Source organism: Platichthys flesus, chromosome 14 (assembly GCF_949316205.1).
Source record: "Platichthys flesus chromosome 14, fPlaFle2.1, whole genome shotgun sequence".
NCBI classification, from domain to species: Eukaryota; Metazoa; Chordata; class Actinopteri; order Pleuronectiformes; family Pleuronectidae; genus Platichthys; species Platichthys flesus.
In genome coordinates this window covers 11,575,175-11,593,649 of record NC_084958.1, presented here as the reverse complement: position 1 = coordinate 11,593,649, position 18,475 = coordinate 11,575,175, and the positions used below count along the sequence as shown (strand labels likewise).

Sequence of the window (18,475 nt, the reverse complement as noted above, 5' to 3'; positions counted from 1 at the left end):
ATTAATAAAGCACACACAGAATATCTCACGCATCCCTCAATACATCACTATACTGAACTTTGAAAGTGTAATGGACATTTTTTTTTGTTTTGGCTGAAAATGTTATCTTCATCTTCCACCAGTAAAAAGTAGATTGATTTATCGAGACGGAAAGATGGAAAGACAGACAGACGGACAGACAGATAGATAGATAGCAGGGACTGGTTCCAGCCTTTGTGTTAGTTTCTGTTACGCTGGACATCTTTATGAGTTTCCTTCCCGTACACTTTGTACATATTTGTTGCATATTGACGCCAATTTAGAGTCAAATAATCTTCCATAAACACAACAAACTATTTGCTCAGAAAGATTTTATTGAGAAGTGACAGTCAAAAATATTTTGACGGGCATACGCACACGTTTACATAAGGAACAGTCAACACAAACTTACATAGGATAAGATAAAACTTTATTAATCCACACACCTAGGAAATGCAGTAAAATCGGTGTGGGGTTGGCATCTGGAATCCAACTAGAGACCAGAGTCCTGACATCACAACTATATATTCTGTATGTTTAATCATGATAATAATAGATTTTAGTTCTCTTTGCTGTTAATGTTACAAGCAGGTTTGAAAGACGCCATCAGAAACATTTCCCCCTTCTCCCACTGGACTTCAGCCGCCACCTCCGCCTCCTTCTTTTCCTGCCTTGCTTCACTGGTGCTTTTGTTGTAGTGGGGACTGTTGATGCGAAGTCACTTGTGGATGCCTCTGTATTCGGTTGCATCTCAAGAAACCCCTTTGCCTCATCCATCTTCACTGTGACTATTTTTGTCCAATCGCTCTGGGGGTCGGAGGCGGATCCCTGTGTATTCTGCTCTATCTCAAGCGACCCTTTGGCCTCCTCATCCACCTTCACCGTGACTTTTTTTGTGGTAGTGGGGACTGTTGATGCAAAGTCACTTGTGGATGCCTCTTTATTCTGTTCCATCTCAAGCAACCGTTTGGCCTCATCCACCTTCACAGTGACTTTTTTTGCCCAGTCGCTCTGGGGGTCGGAGGTGGATGCCTGTGTATTCTGTTCCATCTCAAGCGACCCTTTGGCCTCCTCATCCACCTTCACCGTGACTTTTTTTGTTGTACTGGGGACTGTTGATGCGAAGTCACTTGTGGATGCCTTTTTATTCTGTTCCATCTCAAGCAACCGTTTGGCCTCATCCACCTTCACCTTGGCTTTTTTTGCCCAGTCGCTCTGGGGGTCGGAGCAAATTCTACTTCCAAGCTCTGTCTGGAACCTGCAAAGGATAGTGTGAGATATTAATGCAGTTGTATTGCTTTATTCATGTTGATTTTAGTTTAATACTAACTTATGATTTATTTAAAAGTTCAACAAAAAATATGGGTTTTTTGCACGCACTTGCAGTTCCTGTTGTTCTGGTTAATGCACAGTAAACTGTTTTCCAAGGGCCTATTTTCCATTAGAAAGTAGACCCAATGAACTGCGGACACTATTGAGATTATCCAAAACTACAGCGACACCTTCTAGAAAGTGGTGTTGCTATTGCAATTTATAAATATAATCTATAATATCTGAAAACCTGGAAACTTGGTATGAAAACCAAAACTGACATTGTGTGTGTGTGCGTGTGTGTGTGTGTGTGTGTGTGTGTGAAACTTACACTATGGCTGTGACAGGACAGACACCTTCCAACTGAATTGTGTAATTCTTAATTTTCCTTACAGGGACTCTGGTGTTGGACACACCAGGACAACAGTCGGACATGGGTCCATGCACTGCGCGGGACACACACACAGAAAGAAAGATTAATTTCCCACTGACAAACTTTCAGATCATTCACTCGATTACAGTTTACAGATTACACTTTTTTCAGTACTTACTTGCATGGGCCGAGCTCATCCATGTGATGAAGCTGAGAATTGGCAACACCACGATCCGTCTCATCTTCAAATTGGCACCGTGGCTTTGTCCTTCAGTGGCCGAATGAATATCGCTCAGCGCAAATATTTACAACCTGACTAAAACCCCAAAAATGTCTCTGCTCTTATACACCACCAGCCCATCCGCCTCTCTCCCCCCACCTCACTTCCAACCCGTCACCACTGAGGTTCGTCACATGGCCACACAGTGGGGAGAGGAAACAGTGAGTTTTGCCTTTCACTCGCTGAAGGTGAGAAAAAGACCATTCAACCACAGTCCTGCCCACGATGCAACACTTACGACTGGCGCTCACTCAAAGTACTACCTCCGAGGTGTTAGTAACCCTATAGACATACATACAGAAACTTGTCCGTTTCCCACACTCACTCTGAAAGCCACAAGCTGCCTCCACTTTAACACTCTCTGACACACCATACAAGGTTTGGCACCTGAGACATGAACTTATCAAACATGTTTGTAGGTTTAACTCGAAATAATTCAGTAGTCAGCATAATCCTTATTGTCTCACCAGCCACAGGATACTGTGTTTGACAGTCCTACAAATAAGTTGTTTAACGTTATTTTAATTGAAATGTGCAGATATATATTGTGATGTGAACACTGGGGCGATCCATCTTTGTATTGGTGCTTCCAGACATGCACTGTACTGCGGACATTTTCCTGAAATTATGAACCAGACAGTTGCTCTGGACATTCTCTGACACCTATTCTGCCAGCTCCCCATGCAAAGTGTGCCCATGTGAGAATACAGTTGGAAATGTCCAGAGAATTCATAGCGAGTGAGTGAGTGTGATGATGTTTCTGTGACGGATTCCAAAATGATGGAATACAAATAGCTAGGGATAAAAAAAGGAGTTGCCATACACGTAGAAGACACAGACGCAGATCTCAATTTGGAAAAACATAACATACTATGGGAGGTTTTCGCTTTCACTGTGTGAACACAACATTAGCAGATGTGTATCAGCCATAATGAGTGAAACCACCACATGACGGTGTGTATGGCCTTTACTGAGAGAGATGGCAGACTTTGATTGTGATGAGACAGTTTCCGTTTTTCACCACACTAGAATTTTCAAGTAAAAAGAGTTCAGGTTAGATTAGATTTATATAGTTGGTTAGGGGCACATGCCGAGGAAAGAAGAGCCAAGCATAGGGGATTCAGAAGGTTTAACACAGCATTTAACCAACTGTAAAGCTGCAGGCAAACTGACAGTTGAATGCACTCATAGAGCTTAAACTGCTTAAGAAAGAGAGGATGGATTAAATGAGAAATGGAGAAGAAGAGTGAAATCAAACAACGCAGGAGGTGCTGTCAGTATGGCAGACTCTGTTTCAAAGAAATCCACACACTGAGAAACAAGGGCATTAATATAACACACACAAAATATCCCACGCATCCCTCAATACATCACTATACTCAACTTTGAAAGTGTAATAGATGTTTTTTTTTGTTTTGTCTGAAAATGTTATATTCATCTTCCACCAGTAAAAAGTAGATTGATCGATCGAGATGGACAGAGGGATCGACAGTTAGATAGATAGCAGGGACTGGTTCCAGCCTTTGTGTTAGTTTCTGTTACGACATCTTTATGAGTTTCCTTCCTGTACACTTTGTACATATTTGTTGCATATCGACGCCAATTTAGAGTCAGATAATCTTCCATAAACACAACAAACTATTTGCTCAGAAAGATTTTATTGAGAAGTGACAGTGAAAAATATTTTGACGGGCATACGCACACGTTTACATAAGGTACGGTCGACACAAACTTACATAGGATAAGATAAAACTTTATTAAACCACACACCTAGGAAATGCAGTAAAATCGGTGTGGGGTTGGCATCTGGAATCCAACTAGAGACCAGAGTCCTGACATCACAACTATATATTCTGGATGTTTAATCATGATAATAATACATTTCAGTTCTCTTTGCTGTTAATGTTACAAGCAGGCGCCATCAGAAACATTTCCCCTTTCTCCCACTGGACTTCAGCCACCACCGCCGCCTCCTGAATTTCCTGTTTGCTTCACTGGTGCTTTTGTTGTACTGGGGACTGTTGATGCAAAGTCACTTGTGGATGCCTCTGTATTCTGTTCCATCTCAAGCAACCGTTTTGCCTCATCCACCATCACCTTGGCTTTTTTTGCCCAGTCGCTCTGGGGGTCGGAGCAAATTCTACTTCCAAGCTCTGTCTGGAACCTGCAAATGATAGTGTGAGATGTTAATGCAGTTGTATGGTTTTATTCATGTTGATTTTCATTAAATCCTAACTTATAATTTATTTAAAAGTTCAACAAAAAGTATGTTTTCTTTGCACACTCATAGTCCCTGTTGTTCTGGTTAATGCAATGTAAACTGTTTGCCAAGGGCCTATTTTCCATTAGAAAGTAGATCCAATGAACTGCGGACACTATTGAGATTATCCAGAACTAGAGGGACACTGTCTAGAAAGTGATGTTGCTATTGCAATTTATAAATATGATCTATGATATCTGAAAACTTGGAAATTGGGTATGAAAACCAAAACTGACTGTAGGTGTGTGTGTGTGTGTGTGTGTGTGTGTGTGTGTGTGTGTATGTGACACTTACACTATGGCTGTGACAGGACATTCATCTCCAAACTGAATTGTGTAAGTCTTAATTTTCCTTACAGGGACTCTGGTGTTGGACACAACAGGACAACAGTCGGACATGGGTCCATGCACTGAGCGGGACACACATACACAGAGAAGATTAATTTCCAACTGAAAAACTTTCAGATAATTCACTCAATTACAGTTTAGAACTTTTTTCAGTACTCACTTGCATGGACCGAGCTCATCCATGTGATGAAGCTGAGAATCGGCAACACCATGATCCGTCTCATCTTCAAATTGGCACCGTGGCTTTGTCCTTCAGTGGCCGAATGAATATCGCTCAGCGCAAATATTTACAACCTGACTAAAACCCCAAAAATGTCTCTGCTCTTATACACCACCAGCCCATCCGCCTCTCTCCCCCCACCTCACTTCCAACCCGTCATCACTGAGGATAGTCACATGTCCACACAATGGAAAGAGGAAATGAGCTTTGCATTTCACTCGCTGAAGTTGAGAAAAAAGACCATTCAACCACAGTCCTACCTACAATGCAACACTTACAACTGGAGCTCACTGAAATACAACCCTCGAGGTGTTAGTAACCCTATAGACAAACATACAGAAACTTGAAAGTTTCCCACACTCACTCTGAGTGCTGCCTCCACTTTAACACTCTCTGACACACCATACAAGGTTTGGCACCTGAGACATGAACTTATCAAACATGTTTGTAGGTTTAACTCGAAATAATTCAGTAGTCAGCATAATCCTGATTGTCTCGCCAGCCACAGGATACTGTGTTTGACAGTCCTACAAATAAGTTGTTTAACGTTATTTTAATGTAAATGTGCAGATATATATTGTGATGTGAACACTGGGGCGATCCATCTTTGTATTGGTGCTTCCAGACATGCACTGTACTGCGGACATTTTCCTGAAATGTTTGTAGGTTTAACCCAAAATAATTCGGTAGCTATTGAGCTCAAACTAAACGCTGAGCAATAAAAACATCATTCATAACTCTATTTTAAAGATGTATGGAATGCAGCACACGCTGCACGTTGAATTTCAACCCTGCACTGTGCATTTCTCCATCACTTTTGCAGATAATAGCAGGGCTATTGAGGCCTGCTGTAGTGTGCAGGAATAGTCAGGTAAGTTTTGATGATATTACTGGGGAGTTATATTAGCATGCTGATTGAGGATTGTTCATCTGTCCATCTAGCCTCTTTCTATTCATTTATTCATCAATTGTAAAACATTTTTAAAGACGATTCCAATTGTTTGGCTAATTATTTATATCTCTGGCATTGCATTAGTGTTTTTTTACAAGCTTTTTTCTCATCTTATTCTACAGAACAATGCCACATGCACTATCTCATGTGTGGAGACATTTCACCCCAGCCACTGTAGAAGGAAAGGCTGTGTACATTTGCAAATACTGTTGAAAGACCTATGTTAAGAATGACACAAATTTCCAGAAGCATATATTCAATTGCCCAAAGTTTCCTCAGGGCTTAAATCCGCCTGTGACAAAACAAAATGTTTTTATTTATGTCTGTATATGACGAGGTAAATCCAGTTAGTATAAATTACCCACACAATTTCCAGTTTATTCCTGTTAATTCCCGGTAATTCCCGTAAATTCCAAGGAATTACCAAGGAAAGTTTCCAACTTTGAATATTCCCGGAATTTTGCAACCCTACTCACCAGCCACAGGATACTTTGTTTGACAGTCCTACAAATACGTTTTTTACTGGGGCTATCCATCTCGGTAGTGGTGTTATTAGACATGCACGATACTGCGGACATTTTTTCCTGAAATTATGTCCAAGACAGTTGCTCTGGACATTCTCTGACACCTATTCTGCCAGCCCCCAGGTAAAGTGTGCCCATGTGAGAATACATACAGTTTCCGTTTTACACCACACTAGAATTTCCAAGTAAAAAGAGTTAAGGTTAGATAAGATTTAGATAATGTCGAAATCAGATTTATATAGTTGGTTAGGGGCACATGCCGAGGAGAGAAGAGCCAAGCATAGGGGATTCAGAAGGTTTAACACAGCAGTCAACCAACTGTAAAGCTGCAGGCAAAATGGCAGTTTAATGCACTCATAGAGCTTAAAACGTTAAAGAAAGAGAGGATGGATTAATGAGAAATAGAGAAGAAGAATGAAATTAATATTTTTTAGAAGGGGTGAGGGCACTGGACACACAAAGAGGCAGAGAGATAAGCAGGAGCACGATTGAAATTAAATAATTAAGAAAAGACAGACTCAACAGGTGTTGGGCAGCGCAGTGGTTCGACCCGTCAACTAACAGCAAGAAAATAGCACCTGATTGGCCATCCACCTGCTGTCAGTGTGGAAAATAAATGGTACTTTTATGGCCTTGACTCCCTCATTCAACAACAACAAATCCCACACGTCCAGCCATTAACACCAGTGAAAACCTGGCTGGTGTATTCCTGAATAGAAAACACACAGATACATAAACTGACGACCATACACACACACACAGGTATATGCAGGCACATGCAAGCAAGCACACACATGACCTATGCCTGGACTAATGTTCTCAGGCACGAACGCACACACATTTCTCCACACCCAACATCCCAGTCTCATCATTTTCATCCCTGTGGCTTGTCGGAGGAGAAAATACCTCGGTGGATTATTCGTTCCTCTCTTATTCATTAGTTGTTGTCCTGGGCAGGAGCCAGGGCCGCTGGTCCGCTGACAGCGTGGCTGATTGGAATTAGTCTCCTGATAAAGCAAGAGAGTGGAACGTAGCGTCGCAGGAAATTACAATCAATACTGACTCTCATATCCTCATCCGACATTGACTGCAACTGGGAATGAGAAGCACATTGTCCGGCCTCTGCACGTGGACAGGAGGACGTGCACAGGGACTGTTTTACGGCACACAGACTTTCACAGAGGCCCTCGTCATTACTACGCACAGAGAAAAGAAATGAACAGAAACCCCCCAAACCGCAGCTTTCTAACAACGCTGTGTGCATTAACACCCACTCGCGCACACGCCCTACATCATGCTTGTGCCCTTTGTTACTTTAGAAATGGGGACAGACTGTGGCAGAGAAGAGAGCTTCCTAAAACGACTCATAGCAATCACCCACATACACACACACGCACACACACACACACACACACACACATGCAAGCAGGCACCCATTCACACACACACACGCACCTTAATGTGATTGGCATATCACAAATGAGACCATTAATTAAAGGAATGTCTCATCAGATGAATATATTTGTCCGTCTCTGTTTAATAAAGAATCAGATACAGACAGATCAAGGTTTAATTTAATCCTTTATACAAAACTGAGGAATTGTATTGATTCATTTGGGAAGATAAGGATATGTGATTCTGTCTTTTTCTTCTTCTTTTTTTTGGTAGAATTATAACCATCAGACAGTCTGATTAACTTTCTCCCTCTCCTTACTCTCTGTGTACAACTTCTGATAAGTTCCACACCAAAAAGGAAAAAAACTTCTATAAAGGCCAGGTATGCTGTTCAGAGAGCCATGTGTCTGGGCTTTGAGTCAGAAAGACGCCGGTGCCTGAGTGTGACGGGCCGAGCGTCTGTCTGCTGGACGGACTTTTGTAAAGAACACCGCACTACGGGGTCATTCTCAGAACTGGAGAAGTGTTGGGAAGAGCAGAGATGTTTTTGATATGTAACAGTGGAGCCATACAGGCCGATCAATACACCGACCTTTCTCAGACAGATTGCATGATGTTCTGCCCGGGCCCCCAGCACCATGCAGCCACCAGAGGTCCATCAGACATCAACACAGCCGTGTGGGCTGTATGGCCAGCTCTCTTTTACGTTACCTGGGGGCTTTCGTTGTGCTGTGTTCGTTTTATCTCTCTCTCTTTCTGTCACACACGCAGAGACACACTGCTTATGCAAACCTGTGAAAACAGATACGCTTGAATGAATCCAGTGAGAGGTGATCCTCAACAAATGAGGGTCTCTGACCTGTTCCCCAGGGCCTCTATAGATAGATCTAGCGTATTTCTGTTCAATAACAGGAGATGAACAGAAATCCCTCCTGGAGTTGAGAAATGTCATTTGCTTTCCAATTAATACTTCAATTAACTAAGTCATTTCCAATTCATTTCCTGAAACCGGTGGAGTTGAAATGAAGCTGACCTCCTGGCCCTGTATCAATCTCTTTGCTATTGACCCCTTCGTAAAAAGCCTCAATTGTGGATCAACCGTCCATTTAGGAGAGGCGTCAATAATCGACTTTAAAACGTGGGCCGTATTAACATAGACATTAGCATAGACATTGCTCTCATGGCTCTGGGGTGATTTGAATGTCTGTGAGAGTCAGTGACCCGCCCCTGTGCCTCCGGCTCACGGTCCACAGGCCGCAGAAGCGCGTAAAGTCTAATCAATAAGCGCTTTAATTATAGCGGCTCTCCGCCTGCAGTTCTTCACGGTTGGGAGACGCACAGTGCCACAGCTGATCCAGCACCATCATTTCAGACGGAGTTGGTTTTCACCGCCTCAGTAATCTGTCTCTTTTGGCCAATGCTATTATAGACAGCAAATTGTCCAGCCCTCTCCTTAGATTTGGAAAAAATGTGCCGATTAGTTGGGAGGCGGGGGTCATTTTGTTTCTATTCTGTTACTGCTTTGTGTTGCTCCTGTGGACCGGACCTACTTTCTCAAGCAAAAAGTCGCACAGACGAAATTGTGAAATCAAGTTTGTCACAGTTCATTTACCTTAAAGTGTATTTCAAAAGATGAAAATATTAAACACTGCATATTAAAACCATAACATTGTGAAGCGTGCAATGGCGTGTATCAGAAATGTTAGGTCCCCATCACAAAAATGAGAATGAAAACAGAAACAAAATGGGAGCAGCTCCACTGCCAAGTCTTGAGACAGTCAGACTCCACAACGGTTATGTTCTTTTTATTATTCTAACAAAGTGTCACTTCTTTTCAATAAATGATTTAAACACGAAAAAATCTGCTGCTCCAGACTTTGGGAGCCCTAATGCTGCTCGTGCACTAGATGGCGTACTTCCCCTGTAGTGAGTGACGGGGGAAGCCTGCGCTTGACAAGCTCTGGGAGAGTCACCCAAAATTAGCCCAGCAGTCTGGAGTGGCAAAAATACAACCACTGCATCCCCCAGGCTACAGCTGACATTATTCTGCTCTTCATGGTAATACAGTAAGTTGTGAGGCTAAAGAGATAAACTGTCAGCTGTCCTTGAATTATTGAGGTTTCCCATTCTAGACACTACATCGCTTGAACGTGGGCCGCCAGTTTGATCTTGTGGGCAAGTGACAGAACGACTATTGTGTCTGGACGTCAGTCTTTCACTGGCGGTGGCATCTCACACGAGGATGTGCCAGAGGGACATTTTATGTAGACGTTCAAAGAGGATGTTTCCCTTTTACTCTTCATCTCTCCATCTCTCTTTTAATTTGTCTGCTTTGATCAGCCAGTCCGTTCAGTCCACCTCACCCTGTTGCTTCTTGTCACATGTCCCATGATCGCCCTTTTCATCCCCACCACTCCCCCCACCTCTTTGTCATTAGGCCCACGTAGACCCCACACTCTTTGAAACTTTCTTCCTTCTTCCCTCTGTGACACCCTGCTTTTTCGTTTCTCTAATGGGTTAAGCAGGGTCATATCAAAGCCCTAATCCCTAAATGTGTGTTTGAGTGTGTGTTTGTGTGTGTGTGTGTATGAGAAAAGCATGGCCTTCCCTGCTTTAGCTAGATTATTCAAAGTTCCTGACCTCTGGGTGGTGAGAGGGGCCCGTGTTTGGAAACACAGGCACTTGTCTTTGTCTCCCGAGCCCAGCGGGGGAGCTCGACGAGGGGCCTCTCTTGTCAGGCGAGTCCAGGGCTGCACTCGGCCTGCTCTGGGCTTGAGCGTCCGTCCTCTGATCCTTGCCACCACCATCTTAATATTAATATGTCGTGAATAAGCAGACAGCTGGCTTGGCAGGCAAGTGCTCCCTGGATGCACACACTCAAACACACACATCTACACACACTCACACACACACACACACACAAACAAACAAACACACAAGCAGAGGATGAGTTTGGCCTACGAGAAAAAACATTGATTCTGAGCCCCCTCACTGTGAGTCAATCTGCCCCCAATAGACATTCAAGTGTATCTGCTTGATCTGATGTTTCCCGATAAGAGAGATTCCTCCCAGGGTGTGTGTACGTGTGTGTGTGTGAGTGTGTGTAAGAGATATTGATTCCAGTCTGACATGGCACGATAGATCCCGGGCAGCTGCTAAGAGTTTAAATGAGCCAATGGCATATCATTAAAGCTCATGATAATGTCAAAGGAGACTTCGGAGAAGCGTCTTTCGACCTAAAGAGAGTGTGTGTTGCATTGCTGGTTGTTTTCTCTCCTGGCTAACCTCTAACTGTTAAAACATCCATATAAAGGTCAGAGGTCGCAGGGCCAGAGGTAAAGAAGCCCTGCTTTAATTGAAGACTACTTGATCGATCACCCTCCATTTGATCGGGGTACAGTGGAGTCGACCCTATGGCTGCAGAGGTCCAGCTCTCTCTGAACTCGCCTACATTTCACTACACATCAGCACATGTAAACAGGGAAACCTGCTAACAGATGAATGGGCAGGGGTGAAAACATAACCTCTATGCCAGACGTAATAATAAGTGAGACAGACCGAGGGAGAGAGGATGACACACACACAGATGACCAGTAACCTCAAAAGTTCCATTTGAAAAAAAAGCAACAAGAGAGTCAGAGATTATTATAGCACAGGAATACTTCTATAACCTTCAGATGCTACATGATATTTCTCTATTGATGCAGCATGTCAGCACAGAAGAGCATCAACTTAACCTCTCACACACAACTCCGTGTGACCATCGTAAATCCAGAGAAAGGATTCAAGGCCACGACAGCACAGCCACCACTGAGCTGAAAGTCCGCTTCTGTTTCAATTAAATTTGACCACACTGGGCAGGATTTTACATACACACAAACAAACACAAACACACCCACACACCCACACACCCACACACACACACACACACACACACAAACACACACACAGGTTTGCGCAACTAACCTTATTACGATTGCATTGATTGCCTTCATTGAGGGCAGCCTAACCCAAACCTGACCAACTTTTGCCCAACCCTAACCACAATTCACACCATGCCACTAACCTTACAGTTTTTTTCGATTGCTTAAGCACGATTTTCAAAACAGGGCCTTGTGTTTCAAACACTAAACACAATCAGCACAACCACACACCCAATCAGCAGAACACCTCAGATCCTTTGCAAAACAAAACACTCTTGTAAAAACTATACACTTATTTATCAAAACCATATTTTTTTGCCATATGAACAACACACGCTTCATATGACTTAATTCTGCTTGAGCCAGTTACACACTGCTGTTGCTAACCTAAAACACTTTTAGCAATTCCAGTTCTCAGTGATTAGAGTTCTATAAGTGAAGTGCTCTGAGAAAGTACAAATATACAATAAATTCACCAGACACTACACAAGACCAATGCTGTAGACTCATGAAAATATAATTTATTTCTCTCCATATCCCCAAATCAGTCAACATGTCAACATGGAGAATCACAACAAAACATGTCCTAGTTTTCATGCTACTACAGGAGGGTGCATAACACTGTAAGCTCGACAAATATCAGACAAGCAGAACATTCTGTGTCCAGTACAGGTTTCAATGAGGGGTACCTGAGCCTGGGGCCGGAGATCGTAAACCCTCCACCGCCATGCCGAGAAAAACTCTTTGATTGGGTTTAGAGACGGAGAGTGTGGTGGAAGGTATGGTACTGTAAACTGTGGATGGTGTTGAAACCAGTTCTGGACCAGAGCAGAGCGGTGGAATGACTCATTGTCCCAGATGACAATGGATTGCATCTGGCGCATGTGGTTTACTGCTGTGACGATGTTGTGAAATCGGTCCAAACATTTGAGAATGTGAGGTGTGTTGTAAGGGCCCATGTTGTCATGACGGAGGAGGACCCCATTCTGTGTAGTGGCAGCACAAAAGGTGATGTTACCCCCATGTTGCCCTGGGACATTGATTATAGCCCCCTGGCCAATGACATTTCTGCCTCTCCTTTTTGATTTTGTCAGGTTGAACCCGGCCTCATCTATGTAAATGAATTCATGCGATTTCCTCAGCATCCATCTGTAAAACTCTCAAAAATACAGTGAAAGACAAGATTGTGTAGTTCAGCATAGGTCTGGAATACAGTACATCACACACAACATCATTACCAATGCCACAGACGCAGCCTTCTCCTCCTCCGTGGATTCCCCCTCTCACCCTCACTCTTCTTCTTTTTTTAGCACAAGCTCCATTTTGGTTGAAAACAGGTGAACTCAGCTGCTGCATTGCTATCGTGCTTAAACCTGATTGGTGTGTCTACAATTAAGCAACCATGTGTTTGAACACCTGATGGCTGCGTTAAACCAATTGGCCCATAGGGGTGGTCATTTGACAGGCAGTGCTTAGGAATTGCAAGGAAGTGACATCTTGATATACTTCTGTGTTTAATGTACACAAGTGTGTTTAGTGTTTTGCAGATCACTGTGTGTATTGTTTTGCAAAAAGTGTGAAGCTGACATTGTGCTTATAGTGGTGCAGATCTGGGCCCATGTTTTGCTCCTTGAGTGTCAAGTTTGATAATTGTGTTATACTTTTGATTTTAGTGTTTATGCAATCGAAAAAAAACTGTAAAGCTGGGGTCGGTTATCCTGGATACGTGAAAAAAAGCAGGCTACGCTTCGGAAAAAATGATACAGAGGCGCTCCACTCCCTCCAATCGTCCCTCTCGTCAAAGCTTCGCCCCGAGACACATGAACGTGCACTTTACCTGACAACTGCTGGAAGCAGACTTTCCATGACTTGCTCCCTTACTTCTGGATATCGTTGCTGCTTCAGCAGTGCATGTCTTCCCTGCCGAGGACTTGCCAAGTCATGCACAGTGAGAGCAGGGGCAGCCAATCATTTAATACCGTCCATATGTCTGTTATATTCCTGATTGCTATCGGGATGATTTCATCGTATAAATTAAACAGTGTTTCAGAGACGGCTTACCTACCCTGCCTTGAGTCAGGACCGAAGTAGTGACGCTTGCCTCATAAGGACCGGGCTTTGGTCCTGACAAGGTTTGGGTTAGGCTGGAAAAAGTCCCAAAGAGGGAACAAAAATGAGTTCACACACACACACACACACACACGCTTCCAGATGGCGGAGGTGTGTGGTTATGAGTGGCGTTACCACAGGTAATGTGATCACAGCTCAGACGGAATGATGTGTTTATATCATCCAGACTGAGACAGGATGGAGGGAGAGTGGAGAGGAGGAGAAGGAGGTGAAGGCAAACAGGACGTTGGAGGGAGAAGTGGACGGGACGAGGTGAGAGGGTGTAAAAGGATCAGAGAAATGCATACAACCGGGGGGGGGGCGAGAAAGAGAGTGAAATGGATGACAAATGAGGGGAAAGAAGGGAGAAGACAGAAGAGGAGGGAGAATGCCTGTCAATCAGATTATGAACCAATCATTTGACAGAGAATTGCTTTGACCTGAAACCTGGCGGATCACATTCGCTGGTGCACACACAAACACACACACACACACACACACACACACACACACACACAAACACACACACACGCTCACAGATGCACTCAGCATCGTTTCACAGTTGCATGGAGATAAATGTGTCTCGCTGGCATCCAGTCTGGTGTTAAGTGCACGTATTAGGGCCTATCAGCATTCATGTATGTGCGCCATGTGTGTTTGTGTGTGTGCGTGTGTGTCTGAGAGAGTAAGTAAGTGAATGAGTAACGAGTGAGTGATGGATGGACGATAATGCACATTTACTCCTTCCCACAAGGGCTCGAAGCGCTTTCGATGTCTCGTCTGGTTCACACAGACACACTGACACAGAATGACGCTCCGCACAACGACTCTTCTCCTATAAGCTCGATGAATCTCTCCGTCGCTCCTCTCTCTCTCTCTCTCTCTCTTTGCGTTTGCATTTCTATATCCCTTATCTACAACCTTTGCGTCTCCCTCCCTCTATCTGCCTCTCTCACCCCCGCCGTGTGTCTCATAGTAATGGAGCTAATTTGTTTAGCACACAAAGAGTGTCCGTCCATTAGCGCGGGCCTGTCCGTGCCGGGAGAGATGGTGACAAATCACATCTGCTCTGTGCAAGTCATTTTGTCAACACACACTGAGGCTGAGGCTTTTTTTTTTTTATTGTTAACTTTGAATCCAATTGCGTCACGTGACAGGGTCTGTGCGGCCTTCAGCCACTTTGAGAGCAGCGGTTCTCCTCCGCCAGGCGCTGACAGACATTCACCGAGGCCACACCTGCCTCTCCCTCCACTGAATGAAGTCAGCGCAGCAGGAGCTCCGGCTGCCTTTGTGCTACCTTTAAATGGAGTCGTTCTGTTTAGACGACTGCTGCTGCTATTTGACGCCCTGAAATGGGTAAAAAAAGGGGTAATTTAATGCAATTTTCTGGTTTGGTTTGGTTTTCTTTTGTCTTGGTTTAATTTATTTTACTTTACAAAATGATTCATTTCGACTGAGCTCTAATGTGGGATGAAAGACTTTCTATCAGCGACAATCTACTCCTCTACCCACGATGCCTTGCAAACTTCTGACCACTGTTACAAATAGGATTAGCGGCCTGTGAGGCAGCAGCGACTGCAGGTCATAATAAGACTCAGTAGTGTGTAGTGTGTGATCCATATGACAGTGACGCCTAAATCCCCATTCAGATTCTCCTTGATCTGAGCCAGCCCATTTAAAGCACTGAACAAGCAGGAAATGATTGAGCTCTGAGCCGGGCATCTCTCCGTCCTCGCTCTGCCAGCAGACTGTCACCGTTTGGGCAAACTCCAGTTACTCATGATGACTCCATTCTTCCCTTCATCCATCTCCCCTTCTTTCTTTTAGCACTTTTTGATATGATGTGACATCGGCTGAATAAAATGACATAAATTCCCTGACTTTGCTCCCACTTGTCTCAACCAGCCTCAGGACGATTCATAAAGATACTTTCCTGCTGTTGTTCACCTTGCCGCCGGTGAATCTGCGTGCCTTCTCGTCATTGGCTAATGGGGCGGCTCCGGCAGGAATGTGATACGGGAAGACAAGGTCAGTTTTCATTGATTGTTAAATCACTCCTCTGTTTGAGAAGGACAGGACTGAGATGGTAAGACACGGACCGCTCTCCCCCAGCAGGCTTACAGTAAATAACCCTCGGCTGGGCTCAGCTGTGCCAGACAACATTCACTTTGCCTACGAGTCAGCAGTTTGTCTAAATACATATATATATATAGTATATGTGTGTGCATGTCTGTGTGTGTGTGTGTGTGTGTGTGTGTGTTGGTGAGTGTGTTTATATTTTGGTTCCTATAGATGAGCAGACATTTTGGAACAGTGTGAGCATCCTCCTCTCTCAGCTTGTCTTTCTGTCAGTCTCTCTGTTTGTTTGTTTGTTTGTTTGTTTGTTTGTTTGTTTGCCTCTCTGTCTGCGTAGCGGGCCTCAGTCTCAAGGAGATCACCCTTCACTTTTTCCACTCTTTTCTTTGAAGGGAGCGCTGGCTGAGTTTCCTCTTTGAATAGCTGTGTTTACCCTCTTCCTCCCGCCCTCTATCCCTCCGTCTCTTCCTCCCTCCATCTCCCCGGATGAATGGCTGTCTGGACTGAGTTAAAGGGTTTCTGGAAGGCTTCAGAGGACTGATGTTGAGATATTTTGCGAACGCTCTCTATGAACTCATTGCATTTTAAGATTGGTGGCCACTGTAGAAAACCGTAGCCTCGCTTTCTTTGGCTGTGTTGGCGCCCTGAGCTGCACCACAAAATCAACAAGTTCACGCGGGAAATCGAAGTATATGTATATGTGTGGAGAGGTCGGTTGTGTTTTTGCAGATGGTGGCCTTGGAGACTACTGGGTGGGGGGGATGCTGAAGGGGCTCTCGGCCCGCGTGTGCAACCGAGACAGGGAGACTGACGGGGGCAGGGAGGGCTTTGTGCACCAGCCCTTTCCCACACTCCCTTTCACCTTTTTTGTATGGCAGCACCGGGGCTCTCTGACATGACGAATCGCTCTGCCTGCTTAGCTGAGACCATGGCAGTAAAGGAAAGTGAGAGTGGAGAGGAAGGATGGTTGAGTGTGTGTGTGTGTGTGTGTGTGTGTGTGTGTATGTGCACGTCTTTGTGTGTGTGTTTGTGTGTGTATGTGCGTGCGTGTTTGTCTTTTAATCTTCGGGCCTGAAACTGCCTCCGCCTCGCGTCCTCTATCCTGCAACTCTGCTCTCCTGTCACCAGTCTGGAGCCGAGCAGTCGAGGCTTCAACACTCCACAGCGGATGGGCCAAACGCAGGCACACACACTAACACACAATAACGCACATGCTCATATACACACTAATGCCTCTGCCCAAATGCCAGCACCAAGCTGTTGCCCATAAAGCCTTCAGTCTGTCACAATGGAGACATTACTACATGAGTGAGTGGCTTTGAATGGGGCTAAGGGTGTGTGTGTGTATTTAGAGTGTGGTGGCTTCGGGGGGTGTTCCTGGCAAGGCAGACGACCCTGTCATCACCTCTGCCCCTCGTCAAACAAGCAAACGGTGCATGTGCCCCGACACAAAACACTTGCACACACTCCCGTTGCGCCGCCTGTTGCACTTATCCAAGTTTGTAACTGTCCTCGGTTTTTCTCATATAGGGAGGAGCTCCGGGTATATATATTCACTGTGGTTGTGTGTTTGCGAGGGAATAAGAACGAGAAGTGTACTGTGGCATGGTTAGCAGACCGACACAAAGACTCGCTGACCCAGCCATAGGCCAAGCAGGGTGAGGGCTGAGAATGTAGAGGTCGAAAAGAGGAGGGGAAAGGAATGAAAGGGAGAGTCTTCCTAAAATGAGTGAAAGGCTATGGGAGGAGATCACTTCCAAGTGGAAATGCATTTGTAAAGTAAAGTGAGGAGGGGGAACGGCGCAAAACCACAGCGGCAGATGCAGACAAAGTTATGCACACGAGGGCACCGGGAAACACGTTTCAAAATATTTGTTGGGGGCGACTGTAACTCAGCTCAGTGTCGTCGAGCCTTGAAATGTCTTTATGCAAAAGCAGTGTTTTACACCGCCGAAATCACCCCTCCACGAGGCATGAGGGATGTGTGTGTATGTGGGGGGGTTGTGTGCTGGAGGGAGTGACACAGGCTTAGGGGGCCATGTCATGCTGTCACTGCTGGAATGCATGACAGCAATGTTTTTGTCGCCCGTACGGATGAATGCAGCGTCATGGCAGCAGAAGAAGAAGGAGAGGAAGGGCTGAGGAGGAGGAGGAGAGGAAAACAGACTAGTACTTCCCCCCCCCCAACACACACACACACACACACAAAACTGACACACACTGAATGAGGAAAATTAGGTCATCCAAGTAAAGCCATTGCAGGGAACAAATCATCATCATAATTGGACCCTTAACAAATCTGTGGAGGTGGCTGCTTCACACACATGCAAGAAGGAACACAAAAAAGCCGATACACACTTCTATCGCTGCACACATGGCCGGGGGGGGGGGGTGGGGGGGTCTAAAACTGAATTTCAGCATAAATCTGAGTATGTTTGACAGTTTTATGGCTCTTTCAGGAGCTTCATTTGGGACAGACGTGTGATAGAAGAGCGTTGCCCGTGGTAAATATAATTGTGGTCACGATCTTTCCATAAATCATGGCGCGCGTTGCATCACAGTTGCCGGCGGCCTGTTGGGAAATAAAACCCCCCAGTGCATCAGGTGACCTCTGGGATCTCTTTATCCCGTTCTCTCAGGTGGGCCGGCAAGATAAATACTGATTTAGATCCGACAATGGGCTCTAA

General features: G+C 44.8%; 2 protein-coding genes across 2 annotated transcripts; both read right to left on the bottom strand.

Annotated features, from left to right (window-relative positions):
• Positions 1–333: 333 nt before the first annotated feature.
• LOC133968260 (uncharacterized) lies at positions 334–2,029 on the bottom strand. Its single transcript, XM_062404206.1, has 3 exons — positions 1,881–2,029; positions 1,661–1,775; positions 334–1,276 (listed from the first exon to the last, which is right to left on the bottom strand). The coding sequence occupies exons 1-3, from the start codon at positions 1,942–1,944 to the stop codon at positions 625–627; spliced, it is 831 nt and encodes a 276-aa protein (XP_062260190.1). The 5' UTR covers positions 1,945–2,029; the 3' UTR covers positions 334–624.
• Positions 2,030–3,621: 1,592 nt separating this feature from the next.
• On the bottom strand, positions 3,622–4,907 carry LOC133968261 (eotaxin-like). Its single transcript, XM_062404207.1, has 3 exons — positions 4,750–4,907; positions 4,537–4,651; positions 3,622–4,146 (listed from the first exon to the last, which is right to left on the bottom strand). The coding sequence occupies exons 1-3, from the start codon at positions 4,811–4,813 to the stop codon at positions 3,936–3,938; spliced, it is 390 nt and encodes a 129-aa protein (XP_062260191.1). The 5' UTR covers positions 4,814–4,907; the 3' UTR covers positions 3,622–3,935.
• Positions 4,908–18,475: the final 13,568 nt, after the last annotated feature.